This window comes from Cynocephalus volans, chromosome 7, assembly GCF_027409185.1.
Source record: "Cynocephalus volans isolate mCynVol1 chromosome 7, mCynVol1.pri, whole genome shotgun sequence".
Lineage (NCBI taxonomy): Eukaryota > Metazoa > Chordata > Mammalia > Dermoptera > Cynocephalidae > Cynocephalus > Cynocephalus volans.
This window is the reverse complement of record NC_084466.1, coordinates 124423560-124449518: the sequence shown is the minus strand read 5'-3', so window position 1 is coordinate 124449518 and position 25959 is coordinate 124423560. Positions and strand designations below refer to the sequence as shown.

The 25959-nt window shown below is 40.0% G+C and overlaps 1 protein-coding gene across 1 annotated transcript in view; it reads right to left on the bottom strand.

Annotated features, from left to right (window-relative positions):
- The window catches only part of PLCE1 (phospholipase C epsilon 1), a 272101-nt gene that overhangs the window by 40270 nt on the left and 205872 nt on the right, over window positions 1–25959 (bottom strand). The window contains exons 8-18 of the mRNA XM_063102561.1: window positions 23088–23270; window positions 21603–21720; window positions 20862–21018; window positions 15338–15460; window positions 15115–15251; window positions 12764–13002; window positions 11033–11094; window positions 10785–10950; window positions 7691–7798; window positions 6462–6578; window positions 5057–5215 (exon numbers count right to left, since the gene is read on the bottom strand). Coding sequence (XP_062958631.1) covers window positions 5057–5215; window positions 6462–6578; window positions 7691–7798; window positions 10785–10950; window positions 11033–11094; window positions 12764–13002; window positions 15115–15251; window positions 15338–15460; window positions 20862–21018; window positions 21603–21720; window positions 23088–23270 — 1569 coding nt within the window. The remainder of the gene's footprint in view (window positions 1–5056; window positions 5216–6461; window positions 6579–7690; window positions 7799–10784; window positions 10951–11032; window positions 11095–12763; window positions 13003–15114; window positions 15252–15337; window positions 15461–20861; window positions 21019–21602; window positions 21721–23087; window positions 23271–25959) is intronic.

The window sequence follows — 25959 nt, the reverse complement described above, 5'->3', positions numbered from 1 at the left end:
TTTTCTCTTGCCTCTGTACTTGGCACAGTGCCTGCCATCTAGTGGGAACTGTGTGAGTCTAGTGGGTTGGAGTTTAGGAAACTATGGTCAGAATACTAGAGAATTCTGGTGGGGTATAGCCAGGAGGCCTCCATAAGAGCCTCAGCACAAGCCTGAGGCAGGTGGAGGGGCTTCAGAAATCCCACTCCTTTCTGAGGGGGAGTTCTCTGTATGGAAATGACCCAGGCCACCTAAGTTAAGGGTTAGGTCTGAGCACATGAGAGCTCCAGGAATTCATCTGGCCTCATGGTCTAGACCTACAACCTGCCAGAGAATTGAAAGTCCATGCACATATGATTGTGGAATCATTGCTGTACTCCTTGGGAAGTCATGGCAGTTGCAAGTGGTCTTAGAAAACTGGAAATGGGATTGCATTGTCCCATTCCTCCAAAATGAGGTAAGTTGTGGAAATTGTACTGCAGGCAGTGTCAAGGTGACACCTGACAAAATTTCTGAATGGGTTATTAATTACTTGGTTTGTGAGAACTTAGAAAATAAAGAGGTGATTAGCAAGAGTTGGCATCAGTTTGCTAAGAAGTCTCCTGCACAGTAACCCCCTTTGCCTTTTTGGATGAGGCAACTCACTGGGGAAAACAGCTGATAAGTAGTGTTTCTCAAACTTCCAGGATGATAAGAATTATTTTTAAATAAACAGATTACCAGGCCTTTGTTCTGGAAGTTCTGATTTAGTTGGTCATATTTACGACCTAAGAATCTGTTTTTCAAACTGCCCTGGTGATTCTTGTCAACGCAGTCTGACTTCTGTATCACCTTTGAAAAGGTCTTTCCTGAAGACCTTAATCTGAGTCCTAGTTCTGCCACTATGAGCTGGGTGGCTTTGAGAAAGTCACATAAATGGCCAGGCTTCCAGTTTTCTATTCTATTAATTAAAAAAAAGTTGAAACACACTCTGGAGAAATGTGAGCTGCAAGACAGGAAAGCACCAGACAGGAGCAGTAATCAAGAAGACTCCAGGGGGGTTCTTTACGAAGGGCCGCCGGCCTCTCCACATGGCTGTCTGGCTCAAGAGCAACTTGACATGAAGACACTGTTTGAAAAACTGCTAATAAATATGTCAGATGACAGGGACAAAATTCACAAAGAATGCTGTACACTGCGATAACTTATCAAAACCAACAAAAGCAAATTTAATAGAGATAAATGTAAGGTTCCCATACACAAAAGATTAAAAATATATTACAAAAGTGAAAAAATGGGGAGACCAGGAATAAGAACAGTATATGAAAATAACTGAACTCTTTTTGTTTTCTACAAACTCTACATGAACCCAATGTGCGCTAAAGAATTTTTAAAAGGATAGTCCGAGGCTGCATTAACCAAGGTTTGAAGTTCAAATTAAGGAAGGTGATGGTTTTACTGTTTTGGTGCTGTCAGATCCTAACTAGAATATGGACTTAGTTCTGGAAATCACATTTTAACATCGATAATTTAAGAAGATTCCCACATTTAAGAATATCCAAAATATTCTTAATGGAAAGTGAAGAGCCTTAGCAACCATATCCTGTGAGGAACAGTTGATACAACAAGGATTTTTAGCTTTCAGAAGAGAAAAGGTGGTGGGGAAATACATGATAGCTTCCTAAATATGAAGTCAGTCTGTACAGCTGCAGGGGGAAGAGGTAGGGCTAATGAGAAGGAGAAACAGGAAGGAAGATTTGGGCTTAACATAAAGGTTTCCATAACAACGTGACCATTAGTGGAAGGGAAGCCTCATAAGTCACTGCAAATGACTGTGAAGAACGGCAAAGGCAAGAACATTCACATACATCTTGAAGACCACAGAGGTATGCATGTTTAATACTGCACAGGGCAGCTATATCTGCTTGCCAGTGAGGAGTGGGCAGGAGTTGCTGGATAAATAAAACAGCATGGAGGAACAGTGCTCTAGAAGAAAACGCGCCCACAGCTAGGTGGACAGAACAGTCACTCGTGCAACGTTTGAGGAAGGTCAGTTAGAGTGCACAGGCTAACCTTTTAGTTAAATGGCTTCATAACAAAGCCCATCAGTACAGGTCTCATGGCCTCTGGAACCCAAGCAAATGCCAAGTCTCCCAGAGCAACTTTGATTACAGATCTGGACACAGGTAGACCTGGTGGAGGTCTCAAACGGGTGGCCCCTGGGCTGACTTCGCCACCAGACCAGACTTGTACGGCTGGTGCAATGTTTTCAAAGAACGTAATTTGAGCTGTGCATTTATGGGGCATTCACTCCCCGCTCCTGTCCTCACCATTTCCAACTGTCGTATACATAGGGTTATGTTTCCTGCATGGCCCCTGAAGATGGCTGATTTTGTAACTCCTGGCCTAGGGTTATGTGTGATCTTCAAACTGAGGAATGTGTTCCTCCAGAGTACACAAAGACTTCCAGGGATATGCAGGTTCAGATATTTCTAAAGGAATCAACTTCTGGATCTTCAACATCTATGTGTATGTATAGTACTCTTTTAAAGATAGGCCTGCATGAGAACAGGCCTATTTTTTTTTGTTTGATTGTTTTCTGTGCAGCTGGCTGGTACAGAGATCCGAACCCTTGACCTTGTTGTTATAACACTGCGCTCTAACCAACGGAGCTAACTGGCCTGCCGATGAGAGCAGGCCTACAGTTGGCTAGTTCTACCTGCCCACCTCCTTTTCACAAGTGCTCTTCTCCTGTTTTACAAAAGAAAGGTATACCTCTCACTCGCCAACAATCTGACTATAATGCCTGAGGTGAGGTGGCAGGAACGTTTGAGAATGTAGAGCTCCTGAGAGGAAAGTCCGACAAACTAGAAGGGAGTGGGAGCCCCTTACTTCATCTGGGCAATGAGTACATTCAAGGCTCCACGCCTGATCTCTTTCCTCCCTCTGTCCCTCCCTTCCTTTCTTCCATCTACCCATCCATCCCTCCATCCCAGAATTAAAATTCAAGATCGAGATGGTTGATTATCATAGAGATGACAATACAATGTTTATTTGAATTAAAAAAACAAGGTCAGACTTTTCCTGACAGAAAGTAAATCTGGCTAATTGAGCTGATTAATTTAACAATGAGGACTGTTTTGTATACCATGTTTGTATATAACTTATATTATTTATTATGTATATATAGTTATACATTATAATATATAATACATATAATGTATTTATATGTATATATAATAAATAATACATTAGAAAGTATATCCTTTGCAAGTGTTTAAACTTGTGATAAAATTTTTAATGTCATCTTAAAAATGCATGAGAGGAAAAAAATGTAAAAGAGAAGTATGTAGATAGTTTTCAGAATTCTTGATACTTGAGCCAGGAAAGCTTGAAAACCACTGGCCTAGAGGATCCATGATAGTCCTAAGCCACTCCAGTTAAGGCAAACCTGATCAGTAGTGATCGGTTAGGCTGCATTGGTTTGGGGCCTTTCTGAAAGTATCTACCTTTCTGTCCAGAAGGGTAAGTTTAAAGATGGTGGAGCCTCTGGCCTCCCCTTCTCCATTCCCCACCCTGAGTGCATCTGGAACAATCTGGGATTCTCTAGCTCAGTGGCTGATGTAACACAACACCCTAACTCAGCCTGGACTTTGGGCTACCCGGGCTTCCTCTGTGGGTGAGTTGGACAATCTGGGAACTCCCTGGTATTTATTGGAACAGTAGATAATGGGATGCTCCAGGAACCCCCTCAGAGAGGACAGTAATGTTCTAGAATAACAAGAAACACTGGAAATGGAGACAGAGATGTGGGATAATAAAATGTCTACAGCGTGGTCTGTAATTCTGACAGGGGTCCCATGATTCACCTTGGGAGAGGTTTTGTGAGATTTTAGTGTCAGAAGTGTTCTTTGGGGCCAGTTATCTTAACATTCCCATTTTACAGATGAAGACGCCCAGAAAGATTGACTGGTCCATGCTCACACGGCTGTTTGCAGCATAGTCAGAGGTTAGAACCTGCTATTTTAGCTCCTGCCTAAGGCTTTTTTCCAAACATCATGCTGCATGTCATTCAGGCTTTAAACTCAGGCCCTGACTGTGAGTTTTATAAATTAAAGCGTTGAAAAGGCTTGATGATTGTTACAAATTGACTATTCAACTAAATCAAACTAAACACTTGACCCAGTTCTACTTGGCACTTTTTATCAATGACCTAGGACAATGTCTCCACATTTGTTGGGTTATTAGAAACCTTGGGCTGAATTCTTTGTTCTCCAGAAATCGCAGGACTGGAATAGGGCCAGGAGGCTTGGAGGTGATGGCACAGAGAAAACAAAAAGCTCTCTGCTATGTCTTAGTTTTAGCTCTGGCCTGTGCTGCTCCTGGTGCTGCAGCATTCTGGCCCTGCGTGGTACAGAGGCTCATGCTGCAACTCCTGGTTGCTATACATTTCAAAAGTAATGCCTTAGGGTCAACAGTGCCCTCCTAAATAGGACAGATCTGGCAGCTGTCATTCTGTGGAATAAGTAGGGGCAGTCTGGCATATGAACTCAGTGTCCTGGACCTGAACTTTTTCACAGATTCTTGGGTTGAGGGCCTGCTACACAGGCAGGTCTGGGGTGCTTGGGCACAGCTCTCCGTGGGTGAGAAGGCAGTAGAAGCACCTTGGGGTCAACGTGCTGCAGAGATGCAGGAGATTGCAGGGCTGCAACTACTGGGATGCCACTACAGACCCCATGCACAAGTGCTCTTCCTAGAGGCGACTGTCCCAAAGGGAACTAAAGCAACCACTGTGGGAGTGACAACCCTGAAGCCCAGTTTCCGAGACAGGACTCACACATCACCCCACTCAGAATAAATTAAATAATGGAGGTATGTTCTATGTGGGAACAATTCCATGAAGTAAAATTGTAGGTGAGTGTGGATGAGAGAATTTATTAGCCTATGAAATGGAAAACCAAAAAATCAAATATATCATTTAAGGAAACTCAGTCTTCAAACACTGGTTACCCAGAACGTCATCTGAAAGGTCAGAATGACATTGGTTTCTTTGCCCTAAGCTCACAGCATATTCATAACCTGTATAGCAGGGGAGTACCTTTTGCTTTAAGATGTCCACAGGTGTCTGATGGGCTTTTAGCTTCTTGTTTTTAAGAAGCACTTTCCTCCTAAGTTGGTCAGGTGAGGGAAGCATTGGATCGTCTGAGAAATCTGTTTCAAATAGGAATTTAGCCACCAGCTTTTCTCCAAACACAGTCTAAAAAGAATAAAGGAAAACACACAGTCAGTGCCTTTTATCTATATCTGATAAATATTTATATTTCATAAATCTACTAGATATTTCAGTCTCATGAATTGTTTTTAAAATCCTAGGAAGATGAACTAGGAAGGAAGTTGTTTTTTCCCTCTGTCACAGTTTCTTACTGGAGGGAAGGAAGGTGTTTAGAAGGACAGGAAGAGAGATGTAACCCTCTGCAGCTGGAGCCAGCTCTAACTATTTAGGAAAATGTTCTGGAGTCTAATGTACTGAAGAAGAAAAGAGAGATTCAGTTAGAGGCTGTGGTTTGCAGAAGATGGTCTGTCCTGGATGAGAATAAGATGTCAAAAGGATAAAAACCTCGGAACGGGTAGGGAGCGGGAACACAGATTGAAAGACATTAGGGAGAATTTGTCCCCACCTAGTATAAGGAAGCACAAACATCATCCTCACAAAGATTTTGAGCTCTGGTCTCTAAAACAGAATGTGTGTTTCTCAAGGAGGTGGGTGAAGGGACAGTAGACACAGGGCGATCCAAGGGGTGAGGGTAGAAAATATGGCAATTTCTATTTCTAGATACTTTTAATTAAAAAAGAACAAAAATCAAAGCTTAGGCCAAGGCACTATGAAAAGCTAATTTGTTTTGTTGGCATTAGTATTTGGGGACATTTCTCTCCATCAGTGTCCCTCTCTCCAACTGAGAGCCATGTTTCCCTGAATACTTCCACCCTTGGAGGAAGGGGGAACTGCAATGGAATATCTGCTCCTAAATCTGTCTGCATTAGTTCCCTTGTATAAGGAAGGGCTGACTGTTACGTAGCAACTGCTCTGGCAAGTAAGTTCTTTGCTGACTTGGATCCCCATACTGGAGTGCGGGCCACGAGAAGATTTGACTCACTTGCCCTAGATGTTCTCAGCTTTTCCACATACAACTGACAGGTGACATCTGACATCCCTGACTTGTAGTACCAGAAGTGCTGGAGAGCTGGCCTATCCTTATTTCCTAAGTCTTTTGGGAAAGAATCAGGAGACCAGAAAACAATGCTTCTATCACTCCAGCTGCAAAGAGGGACCATTCAAAAGAGGGCCCAAACTCCCAGGGCAGCCCCATTTCTCAGGTTTAACTGCATGTACTTCACAGCCGAGGTCCAGTTGTGGTGTGGTCCAAAGTGGCCCCATATGAAACTCAATGTTGATTGTAAGACAAGGGCCAAGATAGCATCCTGCCTCTTAGCTGAGAGCTGACCTTGAAAATTTCTGCCATTTTTCGTTGCTGAGGCAATGAACAGTGGTTCTCAATTGATATGATGATGGGCAGTTCCGAGGTGATGAAAGCACTGCGATCAATAGCTTCGACCACTTCCTGTGAGAGCCAAAACAGCTCATTAGAGTCCAGACATCTGTCCTGGGTGCTCAGAAGGCAAGGCACTTGTACCCACAGAAAGCTTCACAATTGTTGCATGCAGCCGACTCTGGCCAAAGGTGGTTTGTATCTTTTCAAATGTATTTTCAAATTAAGCAAGAGGATAAAGCTGTTTTGTACAAAGACATAAACTGTTCATACCGAGTCTTGTTCACACACTATAAATAACAGCTATCACAAGGCTGAATTTAATTTAAAAAGAACAGAAAGAGTATATTGTAGGTAAAAGATACTGTTTTAGTTACAGCATCAAACTTAATGAGACATAAGAAACTTTCCTGCTTTCAAGGAGTTTATAATTTATTTGGGGCAATAATGCATGTAGCACACATCTATTTATGTGTGTATATAAACACAGTTATCAACTCATCCTCCCGCCAATATAGCGTACAAGAGTTTTAAGAGTGCTGAATAGGAAAATGAGTTAAAGAGAAAATATATTTTAGCCACTATTCTATATATAAGATGAAAATAATAATATTCCTTCCCAGCCCTGTCAGAGTTCAGCGAAAAATGATGTTACACAGTCTGAGACCCTCTGAATACAAATAGAAATTGTACAACTGAACTAATAAGCTACTCAGAATTTGAAACAACAATCCAGTAACACCAGTCTTCCTAGGTGACCAATCTTCCCAGGTGGAACTAAGTCTCACTACTTTATCATGTTTACTATTTAATCATCTCCTAACACAAGATGCTGGCCTTTGTCAGCACGATACCAGGACAAATGACCTTTAATTCCTATAGCAAAAGAACAGTCCCTGCTTTTATGTATCATATTGTGTAAAAATTGCAACAATATTATTACATGATAAGGTAATGATTACTAAATTTTGGTTGAATGAGAATTTAGTGAGAGTTCTAGATCAGCTCCCAGAAAAATGAACATGTGCACACCTCACACAATACTGCAGACTCTTGTGGGAAGTCTTCATTCAGACCCAGCATAAGAACCCTTGACATAAGGTATAATTTGGTAGTCACTGATTTAAACAAGAGAAGATAACGTCTCTTTGTGATTTCATTTAAAGAAAGTTATGAAGCATTACCTTGAAGGGGATCTTGGTTGTCAGTGTATGTCCATGATAAATGATGGGCATTCCATCATCTCCATCCCAGCAATCCAACTCTACGCTCCGACATCCTTGCAAGAGGACCTGTGTGATCAATGAATGAATCCAGCCCAGATGAACACCTGGAGATAAAGCCTCAAACTAAACCCAGCACACAGTTCTACATAGCAGAACTTACATAGTATTCACATTCAGAGCTAAAGCAGAAGGGCATCAGATCTAAAATAAATACTGCATTTTGGCCAAACATCACAATTATTTTGGGGTGGAGATTAAGGTAGAAAGAGTGTTTACCAGAGCCGAATATAGTTGGAAGGTAAAATTTGACAGCAAAAACATATGACCATTTTCCCAGCAACTTTGGTCCCTTGAAATGGCACATCTTGTAATTAGAGAACCAAGTAAGATGTCAGTGGAGTAAAGGTGCTAAGCCACAGCACAGAGGAAATAAGGCCACTGATTCCTTAATGAATTGACTAAACATTTATATGAAGCCAATCAGGATAAAATCACCTCCATTAAGACCTAAATTCAGCCAAGAGCAAACATCTTTCCCAAGAACATGTTAGCATGTAAGAAGAGTAGAAGGAGTTATCAGATTTGCCTGACTGTCTAATCCCAGACAACTTCTAGAGCAGAGATGGCAAATAATCCATAAACTCCCCTCTCCCATACCCACAGCAGACATCAATAATCAATCACACAGCACATTTGCCCCCTAAGCTTTAATATGTTAGCTCACAACCTCTTCAGCAAAGTACTCCGGGAAATACTACCAATGAATCAGACAAGATGATACCCATTTTCTATCCTGGATCTAAAGCTGGGAGCAGAGCTCCTGACACATGTGCTCAAGTTGTGGCTCTGTAATGTTTGCTTGGAGCAACCTCTTCCTCTACAGACTCTATCTGTAGACTACCTTAAAAGATTATCACATAATGGAAAGGTAACCCAAGCCAAGAAGTTGGTATATCTGCTTAAGTGCCAACCCACTGATTTAAGAATCCACATAACTGTTTCCATGTGACAGCAATCCATTACTGGGCTTTAGTGGCCAATAAAGTTTCTGCAACAAAACTCAAATAGTGGAATGCCTCTTATTAACACTTTTGTATGAGATACTTGCTAGATTCTTCCCATTACACAGCACAGTCTGTGGCCTAAAATCCCAAGGCTATCAGCTTCTTTCAGCAGCTAGATTGTTTAGAGGTATACTGCCTTGGGCTGAAGATTTCTGTGTAATGTGGCAGCTAGAAAACAAAGCTGTTTCATCTCTGAGGTGAGCCTGCCAGAGTGGAAAGGATGCTAAGCAACTGGCAACAGATTAGATAGTTTTTCAGCATGAAAAGACTAAAGCTGTTTACCAAAGTCTGCATAACCTTAAGACCTCCATATATGGCTAGAAAAGGAAAACCAGGGCCGGAAATTCCAGGTGAGAAGAACAGGGCATCTTTCCATCTGCCGACAGAGAAATGTTAGGAGGTAATTAGGAGGGCAAGTGAGAGTGGAGAGTGGTCAGAAATGAAGTCAAAGGGGTCTGCACATTAGGTTGGATCACATCTGTGAGTCTATTTGAGGGGTTCTTGGGCCTTAATCAAAAGCCGTGATAATTTCTACTTGGGATGGAATGTTAAGGAGTTTAAAAACTCTTTAAAGTCAAACAGGGAAGGGAAGTAGAAATTAAAGCTAGGACATTGGTTGGTCCTTGCTTATTTTCCTGTGAAAGGTACACACACACATGTATATACATATACATAGATAATGTATGTATGTACATATGTGTGTATGTACATATATGTATATGTACATGTACATACACATGTACATATACATATGTATATATAAACACATACAGTTATATACATGTGTATGTATATAACTGTATGTGTTTATATATACATTTTTATATATATATAGAAAAATCACATTTGATTTCTTTCTCATGGAACAATGTGTTTCAAACTTCTTTTAACTTTTGAATTCTCTGTGCAAATGGAAGGCCAATACGTAACGTTGTAAAAGAGTAGTACTACAGCTGAAGTGGGCCAGGGTCCGAGACCCTTCCCACTCTGATTCTTGCTCATTTCAGTGTCAGAGGCTTGAGGCCTCTTCAGGCCTTTAAAAATCACTACTCTAAGGACACATCTTCATTTCATAATAAAGATCCCTTAGAAAACAGAGTTTAAAATACATATTCCATGCTAACTAAGCTTTAGGACAAAAATTTGCCCCACGCTTTGAGAAATATTTGGACTAATTTGGAGAATGGAACTTTGTTGCTACTGTAGTTGTATAGACAATGCAACCCACACGCACACAACCACATACTCCCTGGACCTACCTAGCCTAGCTCCTTCCTGATTAACCTTACTCGTAGGAGTTCAGGAAACAGGCAGCACAGATAAGGAAGTTGCAGGCAATATAATAGAGAGGCCACAGACAGGCTGATCGTTGGAAGTTGGATGTTTAGGTTAAAAGAATGTTCTTTTTCTGTCCAGAGCGCCTAATGAGTTTCAAAGAACATTCTCATAAACTTAAGTGTGTAGGGTCAGTGCCTACACTTTGTGCAGATTTTTAAAAGTTGGTTACCATAGGGAGGAATCGACTGTTTAACAAATTACAAAGCAAAACAAACAATATTTGGGGAATAAATCTGTAGAAAGTTGCATTTTCTACTATGCTTTCCCATTACAATATATTGATTTACTTAGTGTTTAGTGAGATGATTAGATAATTTTCCCATGGGAAAATCTAATTTTAGTAGGAGGAGGTCAGACTAACTAGGATCTAAAAGCTATGAGTGTCAAACAAATACTTTTTTGTGTGTGTGCCTAGAATAAAGGTTAAGTATAGATGGGAGGAAAACAAAACAAAACAAAAAGAAGTAAAAAAAGCAAGTGCTGCATGTATAGCCAGTTTTCCCACACATCACGGTTCCTCACATTTCACATGTAATAGTTTATTCAATAAACTCTTCAAAGGAGTCTGGGGTCAGGTTTTTGTGACTTTGGGAGTTATATGTAAATAATGAGGTTTAATGAAAACCACATTCCAAGTGGAATCTCAGTACCTGACTGTAGAGTTCTACTGAGGACTCTCCTTTGAGCTGATGGCCCGTGAGGTAGGTATTGTGTGAAGATTCTATGTAATAGTAGGAGAGGGGCAGCTGCAGTTCTTTAATGTTCTCCTGTGACTCATCATTTTTCGAGGCAAAATTATCTTTATCCATCAGAAACCTAGATGAAACAAATTTTCTTAAGACAACATGGGAAAAATGTATACTCTACAGCAATGAACAAAAGATATTTTAAAAGTTACCTTGCAAATCCTTCAAATGACATTAAGCCCTGATGACACATACTGATGCTAGGCTCAAATTTCTGCAAGGGTACAAAAAAAAGCATTATTTAGGTAAAGGAAACTAAGAGGGGAAAAAATACCACGTCATTTTTTTTTTTCACATCATTTTTAAAAGCTGTTCTGTTTTCATCAGGAAACATCTAAACCAAATATTTGAACTAATTTAGTAGTGTCGTGGTAAGATGTAGTTTTTAGTCCAAAAGAAAACATTTATTATGTGTGAGTTTATTATACGAAGCATATTTGTGTAAGAGAAAAAAAAAAGGAGCAAGAGAAAAGAATAAGGCTGATTTATATGAAAACAAAGTGTATCAGTTTATCCAGCACCTACCATAGAGGTGGTGGGAGGGGAAATGAGATGACTCACATAGAGCACTTAGTTCCGTGCCTGTATTCGATATCACAGTAAGCACTCAACAGTGCGGTAATAATCTTGCATTTTTAGTGATCAAATCCAACTGCTGGAGGGCCAATCCACTGGTTCCCAGTCAGGTGATAAAGAAGATTGAAAACCTAGACTAATTCCATTGTATGTGATGCAGCCACACCAAGGGGTCTCACCACCCCTATCTCCTACCACCCTTCATTCTAAACCATCACCATGTCTTGCTTAGGTTACTGTGGTAGCCTAACCAGTCTCTCTGCTTCCACTCCTTCACTAGCATAGTTTATGCTCCAATGGGGCCAGAGTGACCTCTTAAAAACATAAATTGGCTGGCCAGTTAGCTCAGATGGTGAGAGCTGATAACATCAAGGTCCAGGGTTCAATCCCTGCACCATCCAGCCACACCCCTCCACCACCCACCCACACCCCTCCACCACCACCCCCATCAAAAAAAAAATCAAATCACATTACTCTCCCACTTGAAAATTTCCAATGGCTTCCCATTTCACATGGACTAAAATCAACCAGCTCACCATGATCTAAAAGGCCAAGATGATTCAGGTCCTGCACACCTATAAGAAATCATGTCTGCCATTCTCTGCCTGGCTTATGCAGCTCCCATTATGCCAGTTTTTCGGTTGTTCCCCATAAACCCCGAGCTCACTCATGCCTTGGTCTTTGAGCTTGCTGCTCCCTGTTTTTCAGGCCTTCACGTGGCTTATTCATTTAGGGCTCAAGCCACCTCTTCAAAATGGCCTTTGCTTACTCTCCTCAACCCTTTTGCATCACTCCATCCCCTCACTCTGCCCGATTTTTTTCTATAACCCATTATTACCTGAAATTACATTGTATCTTTATGTGTTTATTGTCTGCCTCACTTACTAGAATGTAAGCTGCTTTGAGAGACAGAACCTTTATCTTATTTACTCCTGTATTTCCAGCTCCCAGAACAGAGCCAGCATAGTAGGAGCTAAAAATATTTGTTAAACAAAAAAAGAGGTTAAAAACCCAGACTAATTCTATTGCATGTGCTAGAATAACGAGAAGGAATTATGCACTGATTCCTTATAGTATCACTGAGTCAGAGAAGGCCTGGGACCTATGTTGATTATATATTAAACAAGATGACTTACATACTTGGTATTAAAAAAACAAAACAAACAAACAAAAAAAACCCCACCTCTATTTCTGCCCCAGACTTGAAGGTTTTGAAAAGAAGTATAGAAAGAGTAAATATTTAGCAGCTAATTATTAGACTAGTCAGAGGCATTACACACATGTGCACACACAAAATGGTCACAAACCTGGATGATGCTGAGGATTTCATCATAAGTGTAGTGTTCTCCTTGGCAATTCACCAGGAAGTCATTGAGCTGGAGGATGCCGACACCAAATATGCCCAGGGATGTGCTCTCAATCCCAGTGCCATTTGTCACGATACTTGCAGCAGCAATGGCATCAGATATCTGCCTCTGGTTGTCTGAGAGCTGCTGTTTACTCTTAATGAACAACCCCAAATCCGAGACATTTCTGGTCAACAAATCTGAAATAGAGCCACCCTCAGAACATGGACAAGTAGCCAGCATGTTTCACAAATTTCATTTTGGAGATAATGGTGTTGTGGAGTTATTAAAGCGGAGAAGCTCTCTACGAATCTATCTAAACAAGCCATCAACTCACTGCTTATTCCTGGCTTCAGAGAGTGAAGGGCATAAAAACTGAGTCAATGAATAAATAAAAGAAACTATGATAGACCTAGGTCGATGATCTTCAAATCCTATGAGCTTCAATATTAGATGGGAACTAAATGTAGATTCAACTGGAACTGGAGGCCAAATTTGAACTCTGGTTTTGGGGAATAATTACTTCTACATTTTTATGTTTGAGAGACTAAAAATGTACCCTTAAAATCACCATTTTTCTGTACTATAAACTATAGTACTATAAATTAATGTAACTATAAACATCTGTGTGTAGGTTTTTCAACTCATTTGGATAAACACCAAGGAGCACGTTTGCTGGATTAAATACAAACAGTACACTTAGTTTAGTAAGAAACTGCCATACTGTCTTCCAAAGTGGCTGTACTATTTTACATTCCTATCAACAATACTCCAATGCACCAGTTGCCCCACATTCACACCTACTTTGGTATGGCCAGTCATTTTAATTTTAGCCACTTTTGGAAGACAATCTGGCAGTTTCTTATTAAACAGGCTTACCATATGATCCAGCATTTGAACTCCTAGGTATTTACCCAAATGAGTGGAAAACTTATGTCCACACAAAAGCCAGCACACAAGTGTTTTTAGCAGCTTTATTCATAATTGCTAAAACTTGGAAGCAACCATGATGTCCTTCAGTAGGTGGGTGGATAAAGAAGTTGTGATACATCCAGACAATGGAATATTATTCAGTATAAAAATAAATGAGCTATCTAGCTGCATGGATATTGCTAAGTGAAAGAAGCTAAGCTGAAAAGGCTATAGTAGTAGGATTCCAACTATATGACATTGGGGAAAAGGCAGAAATATGGAGACAGTAAAAAGATCAGTGGTTACGAGGAATTCAGAGGGAGGAAGGGAGCAATAAAAACACGGAGCACAGGGGATTTTCAGAGCAGTGAGACTATTCTGAATGATGCTGTTATGGTGGATATGTGTTATTAAGTATTTGTTAAAACCCATCAAATGCACAACACAAAAAGGGAACCTTAATGTAAACTATGGGCTTTAGTTAATAATAATGTATCAATATTGACTCAATTGTAACAAATGTATCATATTAATGCAAGATATGACTAATAGAAGAAAGTCTATGTGCAGGGGGGTGGGGGGGAGGGTACATGCAAACTCTGTACTTTTTGCTCATTTTTTTGTAAATCTAAAATTGCTCTAAAAAATAAAGTCTAATAATTTTTTAAAAGTGTAACTACTTGACTAACCCACAGTTAGGCACATTTTATGATTATAGTTGAACAATAGTTAATATTTTTAGCTTAAGGACAACATAAGCTTATAAATAATTATGAAGCAACTGTAAGAAAGAGGAAAGTTTTTTGTTTTTATAGTTTCCAGCAAGAAAAGAAGAAAAAAATAATAGTCTTAAAAGGCACGTGTGGTTAAAATATGCATGGGCAGTGATGGTAAGTGTGGTGGTGGCGAGTGAGACAGAAGAATGAGACATTCTGGTTTGCATAGTAGGAAAAATGTCTTGGACGTTCAGACAGGAGTACTTTGCTGAAGTCACTAAAAACTCTCCTTATCAAAGAGCAGATAACTACTGCCCTGGGACTGAGTCTGTAAACAGGGAAGAGGCTGGTGGCTCTGAACTATGACATACCTAGAGGACATTTGAAAATGGTTGGGAAAAAGTTTTTGGCTGTCAGAATGACTGGAAAGCACTATTGGTTAAATATCCTGGAATACATGGGCAGAACCACACAATGATGAATTTCCTTGTCCAAAAGGCCAATACAATAGCACCCACCCCCATCACACTAGATGACACCCTAAAATAATTCTCTATGAGTTTCACCATGCTCCAGGTAACAGCATGCCATGTGAGACAGGCTGAGAGTTTGTAGGATTGGATCTCTGACCTTCAGTTATAGACAGAAAGGGTTCCAAGGGAAATCTTAAAATGATAAACATACCTAGATCAGGCTGAAGATCACTGGTGTTTTCATCAATCGTCAGGTTGGTGTAGAGCGGGGCCGACTCGGAGCCAAATCGGTTACAGGGCACGGCGTAGATGTCAAAGAGATCCTTCAAGTCCTTGCGGCTCCTTACGCTGAATGAGGGATAGAAAACACGTCATTTAGTATAGTTATAAAAATGTGAGCCTGGAAAAGAGTAAGAAGGAAGCATATATTGTACCTGAATGATTTGAACAGCTCAACAAATTCAACAAAACTCATGTTACTATCTGAAACCATGAAGCTCTGAAATCCCTTCATTCCTCCTTTGATCCTCCCGTGCCAGCTGCTGCTGCTCCAAGCACTGCAACAAAGACATGGCATTCATGGGCAAAGCGGTGGACTGCTTTTGTCACTCTGCCCTAACAGACATTCTCTGAGTAATATGAGCAAAAAGATGGATTGCCAAGTCATTTAAGGTTGAAGCTATTTTCCCATACTGTCCTTTCACCCCTCTTAATCTAAATCATGTCAGAGGAAATAAAACACATATACTGAAACCACTTCATGTTTCCAGCCTATTCAATAAGGGCATAAGGCTGAGGTTAATCTTCTACTAATCAAAATAGTTATTTGCAATCAAAGATCAATGGGGGAAAAAGTCATAAGTTCAGTGTTTCTGAAGAAAAGTCTTTTTAAAAAGTACAAAATTGCTCAGTTATAATCTATAGGAAATAATGCACATACTTCTCTATATTCTGAATTACAAGAAACACATTTAAGAAGAAAGTTTTGAGTGTGTCAGTGTCTTTTCTTTTTCCTTTCTTAACCAGCTCTTAGATGAAAACAAGGAAGAGCTTTTAATATTAAAGGAAATGTGAGCCAAAAAAATAGTAAGAATAAAAAGAAGCCAACTCTGCCTACATTTATATTTGCACCTGTCAAGGCTGCATCCGCTCAACATAAAAATACCACTCAACTTGTTCAAAAATTCAGTCTCACTGTTTCACAACAAATTTTCTTATTTATTTATTTATTTATTATGAATATTCATGAGATACAAAGCTGAATGTCCCCCCCTCCTGTCCATGATGTGGGGGCCAAATTCATACTGGGGGCATACCCATTACCAGAAATTACTTTTGTACCCTTTGTCCCCTCCCAGTTATCCCCCAACCTCTCTCCCCTTCCCCCTCTCCCCCCAACTCCAATTTGTAGCCCTAGGAATGTTCCCTCCCTCTGTTGGATCACGGCACTACTGTGGTCTTTCTTTCCTGCCTTCCTTTCTCTCTTAACTCCCACATATGAGTGAGCACACGTGGTATTTATCCCTCTGTGCTTTGCTTGTTTTGCTCAACAAAAGTTTCTCCACATTCATCCATGTTCTTGCAAATGGGAGTATTTCATTCTTTTTTATGGCAGAGTAGTATTCCATAGTGCATGTATACCACAGTTTCCTTATCCACTCATCTACTGATGGACATTTAGGTTCCATATCTTGGCTATTGTAAGCAGAGCTGCAATAAACATGAGAGTGCAGGTATCTCTTCGACATGATGATTTCCATTCCTCTGGGTATATACCCAGAAGAGGGATTGCTGGATCATATGGAAGATCTATCTGTAGTTGTTTGAGAAACCTCCATATTGTTTTCAATAGTGGTTGTACTAATTTACACTCCCACCAACAGTGCAGTAGTGTTCCCTTCTCTCCACACTCTCACCAGCATTTGTTATTCACCGTCTTTTTGATTATAGCCAGTCTAACTGCAGTGAGGTGGTATCTCAATGTGGTTTTAATTTGTATTTCCCTGGTGACTAGCGATGTTGTGCATGTTTTCATGTATCTGTTGGCCATTTGTATGTCTTCCTTTGAAAAATGTCTATTCAGCTCCTTCGCCCATTTTTTATTTTTTATTTTATTTATTTATTTTTTTTTAAATTTTATTTTGTCGATATACATTGTAGCTGATTATTGCTCCCCATCACCAAAACCTTCCTCCCTTCTCCCTCCCCCCTCCCCCCCAACAATGTCCTTTCTGTTTGCTTGTTGTATCAACTTCAAATAATTGTGGTTGTTATATCTTCTTCCCCCCCCCCCCGGTTTGTGTGTGTGTGTGTGTATGTGTGTGTGTGAATTTATATATTAATTTTTAGCTTCCTCCAATAAGTGAGAACATGTGGTATTTCTCTTTCTGTGCCTGACTTGTTTCACTTAATATAATTCTCTCAAGGTCCATCCATGTTGTTGCAAATGGCAGTATTTCATTCGTTTTTATAGCTGAGTAGTATTCCATTGTGTAGATGTACCACATTTTCCGTATCCACTCATCTGATGATGGGCATTTGGGCTGGTTCCAACTCTTGGCTATTGTAAAGAGTGCTGCGATGAACATTGGGGAACAGGTATACCTTCGACTTGATGATTTCCATTCCTCTGGGTATATTCCCAACAGTGGGATGGCTGGGTCGTATGGTAGATCTATCTGCAATTGTTTAAGGAACCTCCATACCATTTTCCATAGAGGCTGCACCATTTTGCAGTCCCACCAACAATGTATGAGAGTTCCTTTTTCTCCGCAGCCTCGCCAGCATTTATCGTTCATAGTCTTTTGGATTTTAGCCATCCTAACTGGGCTTAGATGGTATCTCAATGTGGTTTTGATTTGCATTTCCCGGATGCTGAGTGATGTTGAGCATTTTTTCATATGTCTGTTGGCCATTTGGATATCTTCCTTAGAGAAATGCCTACTTAGCTCTTTTGCCCATTTTTTAATTGGGTTGCTTGTTTTCTTCTTGTAAAGTTGTTTGAGTTCCTTATATGTTCTGGATATTAATCCTTTGTCAGATGTATATTTTGCAAATATTTTCTCCCACTCTGTTGGTTGTCTTTTAACTCTTTTAATTGTTTCTTTTGCTGTGCAGAAGCTTTTTAGTTTGATATAATCCCATTTGTTTATTTTTCCTTTGGTTGCCCGTGCTTTTGGGGTCGTATTCATGAAGTCTGTGCCCAGTCCTATTTCCTGAAGTGTTTCTCCTATGTTTTCTTTAAGAAGTTTTATTGTCTCAGGGTGTATATTTAAATCCTTAATCCATTTTGAGTTGATTTTAGTATACGGTGAGAGGTATGGATCTAGTTTCATTCTCCTGCATATCGATATCCAGTTATCCCAGCACCACTTGCTGAAGAGGCAGTCCCTTCCCCAGTGAATAGGCTTGGTGCCTTTGTCAAAGATCAGATGGCAGTAAGTGTGTGGGTTGATTTCTGGATTCTCTATTCTATTCCATTGGTCAGTGTGTCTGTTTTTATGCCAGTACCATACTGTTTTGGTTATTATAGCTTTGTAGTATAGCTTAAAGTCAGGTAGTGTTATGCCTCCAGCTTTATTTTTTTTGCTGAGCATTGCTTTGGCTATGCGTGGTCTTTTATTGTTCCATATAAATGTCTGAATAGTTTTTTCCATTTCTGAGAAAAATGTCTTTGGAATTTTGATGGGGATTGCATTGAATTTGTATATCACTTTGGGTAGTATGGACATTTTCACTATGTTGATTCTTCCAATCCAAGAGCATGGAATATCTTTCCATCTTCTTGTATCCTCTCTAATTTCTCTCAGCAGTGGTTTGTAGTTCTCATTATAGAGATTTGTTCGCCCATTTTTTAATTGGGTCTTTTGTTTTTTTACTGTATAATTGCTTGAGTTCTATGTAACATATTTTATTTCCTATACTGATTTCCTGACAGAAGAGTAGGAGAAATGTTTTGACTATGGTGTTTAGTAAAATCAATGAATGGGAGCTTTCTTTTTCTCTCTTTTTTTGTCTTGAATTAAAATTTTTTTTCAAATATTTTAAATATATAACAAAGTATTGAGAATATTATAATGAGTAACCAGTCTACTCTCTGTCATGCTAATAATGTTCACTCATGGAAAATTATCTTGTGTTGACATCTGAAGGTCACCTCCATCAAGGAAGAGTATTACAAATGGATGGATTTATACTAGTGCGGAGGCATGGGTTGTAGGTTGTTATTCCCCAATGTGCTGTGGGAAACAGAGGGTGGAGGTTCGGGAAGAGGAAAAAGGTGGCTTCCTTATTTGCATTTAAATAAGTAAATCCCTGTCTTCCTTGCTTCTAGTTGCAGGCCCAGCTACTGTCTGTAGGAAACTTTATCTGCCCATTCCTTCCTCTACTAGACTTAGGACTCAGTCCTGCTTTCTCCTCTAACAGCATTTGGACTGACTGTTCTTCTCCCGCCTGTCCTTTCTTTCCGTTTTAGCATACTTGAGTGAGCACTGACACCTGGTGTCTTGTGGTTGGGCCCTTGAATCTTGCATCTGGCATGTTAGTTTCTCTTTTTAAAAGGTTTTCCTCTTTTCCTCTGTCCTTCTTTTTCCTGCTCATGAGTGACCGAAATAAAGGGAAAAGCCAGTTAATCCATGTTATCTGGCTATTTTATCTAACCAGGATACTATGTAGGCTGAAAATATAATGGAAAGAATTCTGATCTTTGTAACTTTTAGTTGTCCTTCAGAGTTTTTTTTTTTAAGCAGCTGGCCAGTACAGGGATCTGAACCCTTGACCTTGGTGTTATAACACCACACTCTAACCAACTGAGCTAACTGGCCAGCCGCTGTAACTTTTAGTTTTGTTATGAATTCAAACTTACAGAAAAGTAAGCAAGAGTAGAACAAAGAATTCCCATATATCCTTGACCCATTTTCACCAACTGAATCTGAATGAATGAAGCATAAATTATCAGTTCATTACTCACACTGTGAAAGAATTCTTCCCTTTAAAAAATAATTTACCCTAGGGTTCTTATCAATAGTGAGCTGCTTAGAGAGAGAGAGAGAGAGAGAGAAATTGTGTGTGGGGGGGGGGAAACTGACGTTTCCAAAGCCAATGTCTGCTCAGACCCAGTTCCTCCTCCTGCTCCTCTGTTGATAAAGAGTGCCTGCTTCATCTTGGTTCTGTCTGGAACCTTTGCATTTCTTAAACTTTAGTGTGGGGTACAGAGAGATGGAGTGGTGTTCTGGTTTCCTCTGGAATGCTTTTATTTTAATACTATTTCTTCTCCTGAGAGGGTAGATGTTGTTTCATACCTGTAATTTGCATGGATCTTATAAAATAATTTACTATAATATCAGCTTTAGAATTATATCCAAACATATCCAACTTACTGCAATAGTCACATTCATTGCTCCAGACGTATAACTTATATATGAGAAAAGTATTAAATATATTTCACCAACTAGCAAAGGGTCAAGTAGCTTACATTAAAAATTTATTCTTCATTTAGAACAGTGCTATCCCATTGAACTTTTTGTAATGATAAAACTGTTCTACATCTGCACTGTTCAGTATAATAACCATTTGCTACCTGTGGCTATGAAGCACTTGAGATGAGGCTACTATGACTGAGGAACTGAATTTTAAATTTTATTAATGTTAATGAATTCATATTTAAATTTACATACCCACATGTGGCTAGTGGCTACCATATTAGACAGTGCGGATTTAGAGAATTTTGTTATTGCTACTGACCTTTGAAGGGTTGGTCTCTCAAATAATTTGGAGCAATTATAGTAATATGAGAAGGTAGGAGTATAAAATCAGGAAAATTAGAATCATTTAAAAATTTTGGGTTGTTCAGTTTTGTTTATTTGTAAGTCAAAATTCAAGACAGTCCTTCCATAGACAACTAGAAGAATATGCAATGATGTGAAAGGTCCTCCTATTTTATCATGTTTAAGGCCCCACCTGGACGGGCTCTTGTTTGAAGAAGACAGCACAGGGGAGGACATTGGCCTGATGGGAGATGACGTCCCGGCAGCCAAGGTGGGGGAGCCAGCCGTGGTCAAAGAGTGGGCTCTTCTGGAAGGAAGGGGGTTAGGAGGGCTAGTGGTGGCATTCGCCTCTGTGAGGATGAAAGACAGAAAAGAGATAAAGACTCAGATTACACTTTCCCTCAGAAATCAGATACAAATCACAGATGCTTCTGGGTGTCTGAGCAAGCCAATCTATGCAGCTGATTTCTATAGAATAAGCATCAAAATATTTTTATGAAAGTACTAATCTGGTGAGTTCTCAACTGGTTGCACATTAGAATCATTTGGGGAGCTTAAAAAATATGTAGATATACAGGTCCCAGACAGAGAATACCTGAATCAGTTGGTCTGGGGTGTGGCCAGGGCATCCAGATATTTTTTAAATCTCTAATATCCAGCCAGGGTTGAGAATCACCAGTCTAATCCACCAAATTGCACCTTGTACATCTAATATTCCCTGTCAATTATGGCAAATTAATTAATGAGAAGTTTCTTCCAAGTACACTACGCTTGCAGAAATACCTCAAGTTTCATCTGGTTAAAAACAAAGGTAAGTATGTTAACGAGAGAATTTTGTTACAAATGTCTGCAACACTTAAATCACAATTTAAAGCCAAATGTATATTTTTTTCCCATAAAATTAAAAACCTCACATGTGCACATGTGGCTTTACCTGCTTCTTCTTGTTCGTTAATATCTTGAGGATCAGAACCACTCCGGCCACGACACTCTTTGTACATTTTGCCCTTCCGTGTCACCATCTCGTCGTCAGTCGCCTCTCCACTCTCACCCTGGGAACACAGCACACGTGATGCTTCCAGGCTCCTGCTCTTCTCCCATCACTGCTTTAGTTCAGGCAGGTCTCCATTTTCTAACCTGCCCTTCGATACTTCCTTAAATACTGTCCCCAGTATTTAAGGTGAACCAGTAAAGACCTAGTAAAGCTGACCAAGCACTCTCACATTACACTATCTCCTTGGCTCCTCACTACACAGCCGCAGTCCTCTGGGGAGGGAGGCAGACAGGGGGAGGCACACAGCCCCTGGACTCTGTGTTCAGTCAGAATTGCGAAGCAGATAAAGTTCGACTTTAGCATTAACAGCCTCCCATATGTCAAGAGTGAGACTTTTTCTAGATAGCCGTGAAGCAAGTATATTATCATGTTATGGTGACAGTACATATTACATAATGCAATTTAGGATATACAGTGCTAATAATATATTTTAAATTGTCTTCTATACGTAGCATTTGGGCCTTTCAAGACCTTCTCGATGTGATCCCTGTTCTTTCCTTGCCTACCACAGAGCTTACGGTCGAGTCACCCAAAACTAAATGTGCTTTCCTGAATAAGCCAAGTCTTTTGTGCCTCCGTGCCGTCTCCTTGACTGGAGATGCTTTCTCCTGTGCTGTCTGCCTGATAACCCTTCAAGACCCATTTGTCAACTGCTCTGTGAAGCCTTCCCAGTCTGCTTCTCAGCCTTGTATTCTCTCTGCTCCCATAGCACTTTGCAGATGTCTTGACAATGCCACTTATTTTTATTTATTTTTTAATTTAATTGATATTGTTCTTTTACATTCTAGGATGTTGTGGCGGAGCAGTTGAGAGGGAGGGGGAGAGGAAAGAGGGGAAGGAAATGGGATGGAAGAAGGAGGAAGGAGGATGGGAGGGATTGAGACCTGTGGCACCCCCCTCATTCCCACAGGGGAGACCAGGGGGCTTCCAGTGGTGGCTTGGTCATTGCCAGGCTGGGTGCAGATGTCAGAGGGGTGTGGCAAAAGCCCTCGACCCCCTACTACCCCAGCTCGGAAACCCGGGGCCCTTCTTGCTGTGGCTTGGTGGTTGACACTGGGCTGGCTGCAGGTGTCAGGGGGGCGTGGCTGAGGCCCTCAGCCCGCTCGGCAATGACTTATTTAGACTGCACTGTGCTTGTTTACATGTCTGTGTCCATCTATGGACCCTGTCTTTTGCCTGATGTTGACTCAGTTCCTGACGCTGGCCCTGGCTCCCAAGAGGTGTACGATACGCCCTTGTAGCATTTGTTTTATACCTCATTTTGTCCCCAACCTAAATGACCTAGGGTTGGTTTATGGTGATGTAGACCATACAATGACCTTGGAAGATTTGGGTTTGATGCTTAATAAACAAATAAAACTCTACCCTCATGAGGATTTTCTTCTTTTTCTTGGTGGTGCTTATGCCCAAGGTGTTGTTTCTCTGCACATTGGGCTTCTCAGCATTCTTTGCTGATGTCCCAGGACTGGGGTTCCGAGTACTCCACCGTCTGCCACCAAACAACTCCACAGCATGAGCCAAAGTTGGGCCTTCATACCGTCCATCCTCCTGTAAAAGAATCACATGCTGAACACGTAAGGAAGCAACAAGCAATGGGGAAGTAAATAGACTAACGACTTCCAGTAAATTCCCAGAGGTGGAAGAACACAGGAGACCACAGAGGAATAATGATCTAGCCACCCAAGTGGTCCTGTTTTCTAACTCTCACGACTCCCTGTTAGAGATTTCATTGTATCCCCTGCTGTCCTGTTCACATCCCTGCTGAGTTCCAGTGATGTGCTTTAACACATCAACTGGGAAGAAAAAACTTCCCATCCTAGCCTCAAAGGCTATATTCCAGAAGTAACAATGTGGGAAAATTCATTAAGACCTACTTTGCAAAGTAGAGCTTTGGAGGACTTAGTGGTGTTGGGGGTAAGGAACAGGTTGTGAATCTATTTAAGTAAAATCAAGTTCTTTCTGTCTGTTACTGTATCATGCCAGGTAGATTTTCACCTAGTTTGATGCTTAGAACAGTCTGACTTGAGATATAGGGTATATAGTGTATGTGAAATTCACTTTGGAAGGCCCTGGGGAGCTCCTCAACTAGTTAGGCTGCCATCCTCTTGAGTGGTTGAAATCCAAAGACTGAATGCCCATGGGACTCAGAACACCATTTATATTATGATGCTATGGGTGGCAAACACATACTCAAGTGCAGGCAGTGCTTTACAACAGTTACTACTCTTAAGGCAACTCTGTAATATTCTTTAAGTGAGTAACAGCAAGGATTTATTAATTAAACAATGGTCAACGATTCTCCCTATAAGTCAGGAAAGTTAGTTAATAAAACCACAAAAAGTTGCATATGAATTAAAGATAATATTGGTGATATTTCACACACTGTACAAAAGGGCGTCTTTAAGATTAATTTCCATTTACTGTCTTTACTCCCTGGAAACTTTTAAGTGTAGCCCTGCTGTGCAGTTCCAAGGAAGTGCTTGTAAACAGATTTTGCTTTGTTGCAGATAATATGCAAATAATAGACTTTTTGTGTGTGTTTACTTCTTCATCCTAATATTCGTTTAGTGGTTTTATGACTTGACCTGTGAATTCCCATTTCCTGCATCCTGTTATGGATCCCAGGATGCTGAGTAACTTCGGTATTTGACATGGAAACTTTTTGATGACCTCTTGTATTGGGATATCTGTGACTTATGCCTGTGCATTACTTATTTCTCCTTTCTCTAACCATACTCCAATTTTACTTTATCTCTTTTCCACTGGATATAGTCTTGGTGGGTCATTCGATCAAGATGGAATATCCTCCCTTGATTGGCACACAATCCAAATAAACCAGTCAGAATCTCTCTTCCTGGAATAGGATTCCTGAATGCAGTGAAACAGAGAAAGAAAATGGCTGGAGATCATTCCACCTGATTCAGGTGTGCTGAAGAGTCGCTACCGACAAGTCACTATGAGTGACTCCAAATTGAAACAAACATTTCATGACACAATTTAATAGGTCTTAACCTCTTATTGAATAAGGCACTTTGAATCTGGAAGAAGTTTTGTAAAAATTTTATCTGTGAGTTTTTAACCAACACATATTTAAATATTTAATAAACCCATTACAGTTTACATGTAAAAGAATCAGCACCATTAACTTCTACTGCTTTGGTTTTTCTTATTTCAGAACATTCCAGTATGGGCTAAGCTTTACCTTTAACAGAAATATGAGGGTACTTCGAAAAGTTCATGGAAAAATACAATTAAAAGATAATATAATTCTTTCTATGAACTTTTTAAAGTTCCCTCGTATGTTCTGGCCAGGAAAAGGCAGAATGCCTTTGTTTAATCTTTAAAGGAAGCTTTCTGGGAACTAAAATGTAGTTTAAATCTTTCTTTTGTTTTACATAAAACAATCAACTTGTTTGGGATGGGTGAAGACAATACCTTTTTTAATGTGGAAGAAGAAAGATTGTGAAAGAAAGCACATTATTAGTTTTAGAAAACAGTTCATGTGGAAGTTGAAGATTAGAAAATTGATTCCTTAAAAAAATACCCATGCACTTTTACCTCTTTGCATATCTCTGCATATGACATTTTGAAGACCATTAAACTAATCTACATACTTTAAATAAATTTCTTGCCTCCCTTTTTTTCTGAAGATAGCAGAATCTGTTTCTGTTGCTTATAACCAAAGAAGTTCACCTGATAATCCTGTACTTAATCCTCTCAGCTTCCCAGGGCTCCTTACACATACCCAGGATTTAGGGCCCTCAGCACTGCCCATTATAACTTCGAGCCAAAGCTCTCAGTATCTGTCTTTCCTCCAAAGCCCACATCAACATCTCTGCACAGTTTACTTTCTTAGATTTTCCTGTATTTTTCCTAGGATTCACTACAAATGTTACTCTTTCTTTCTGTCTTTTGCTTTATCTCCTATTGCTACTTCCATCACATCAGTTTACATTTGCTAGTACGAAAATACTTATAGTATTTGAAAATAACTTCACATTCATTCACCACGTAAAGAAACTCTGATGTTGAAAAGATTATTTTCTATGTAAGTACTTCTCAAACTGGGAATAAAGAAATGCTCTTATAGGGCTAAGAGAAGTTTGGAAAAAGCCAAAAGACTTCTCACAAAACTCTTTAACTCAGAGGTAAATTTAAATAGTTTTTTTGTGTGTGCTTTAGGGCTTCTTAGAGCCTTTAATTTGCTAACATGTATTATAAGACACCAATGGGGCAT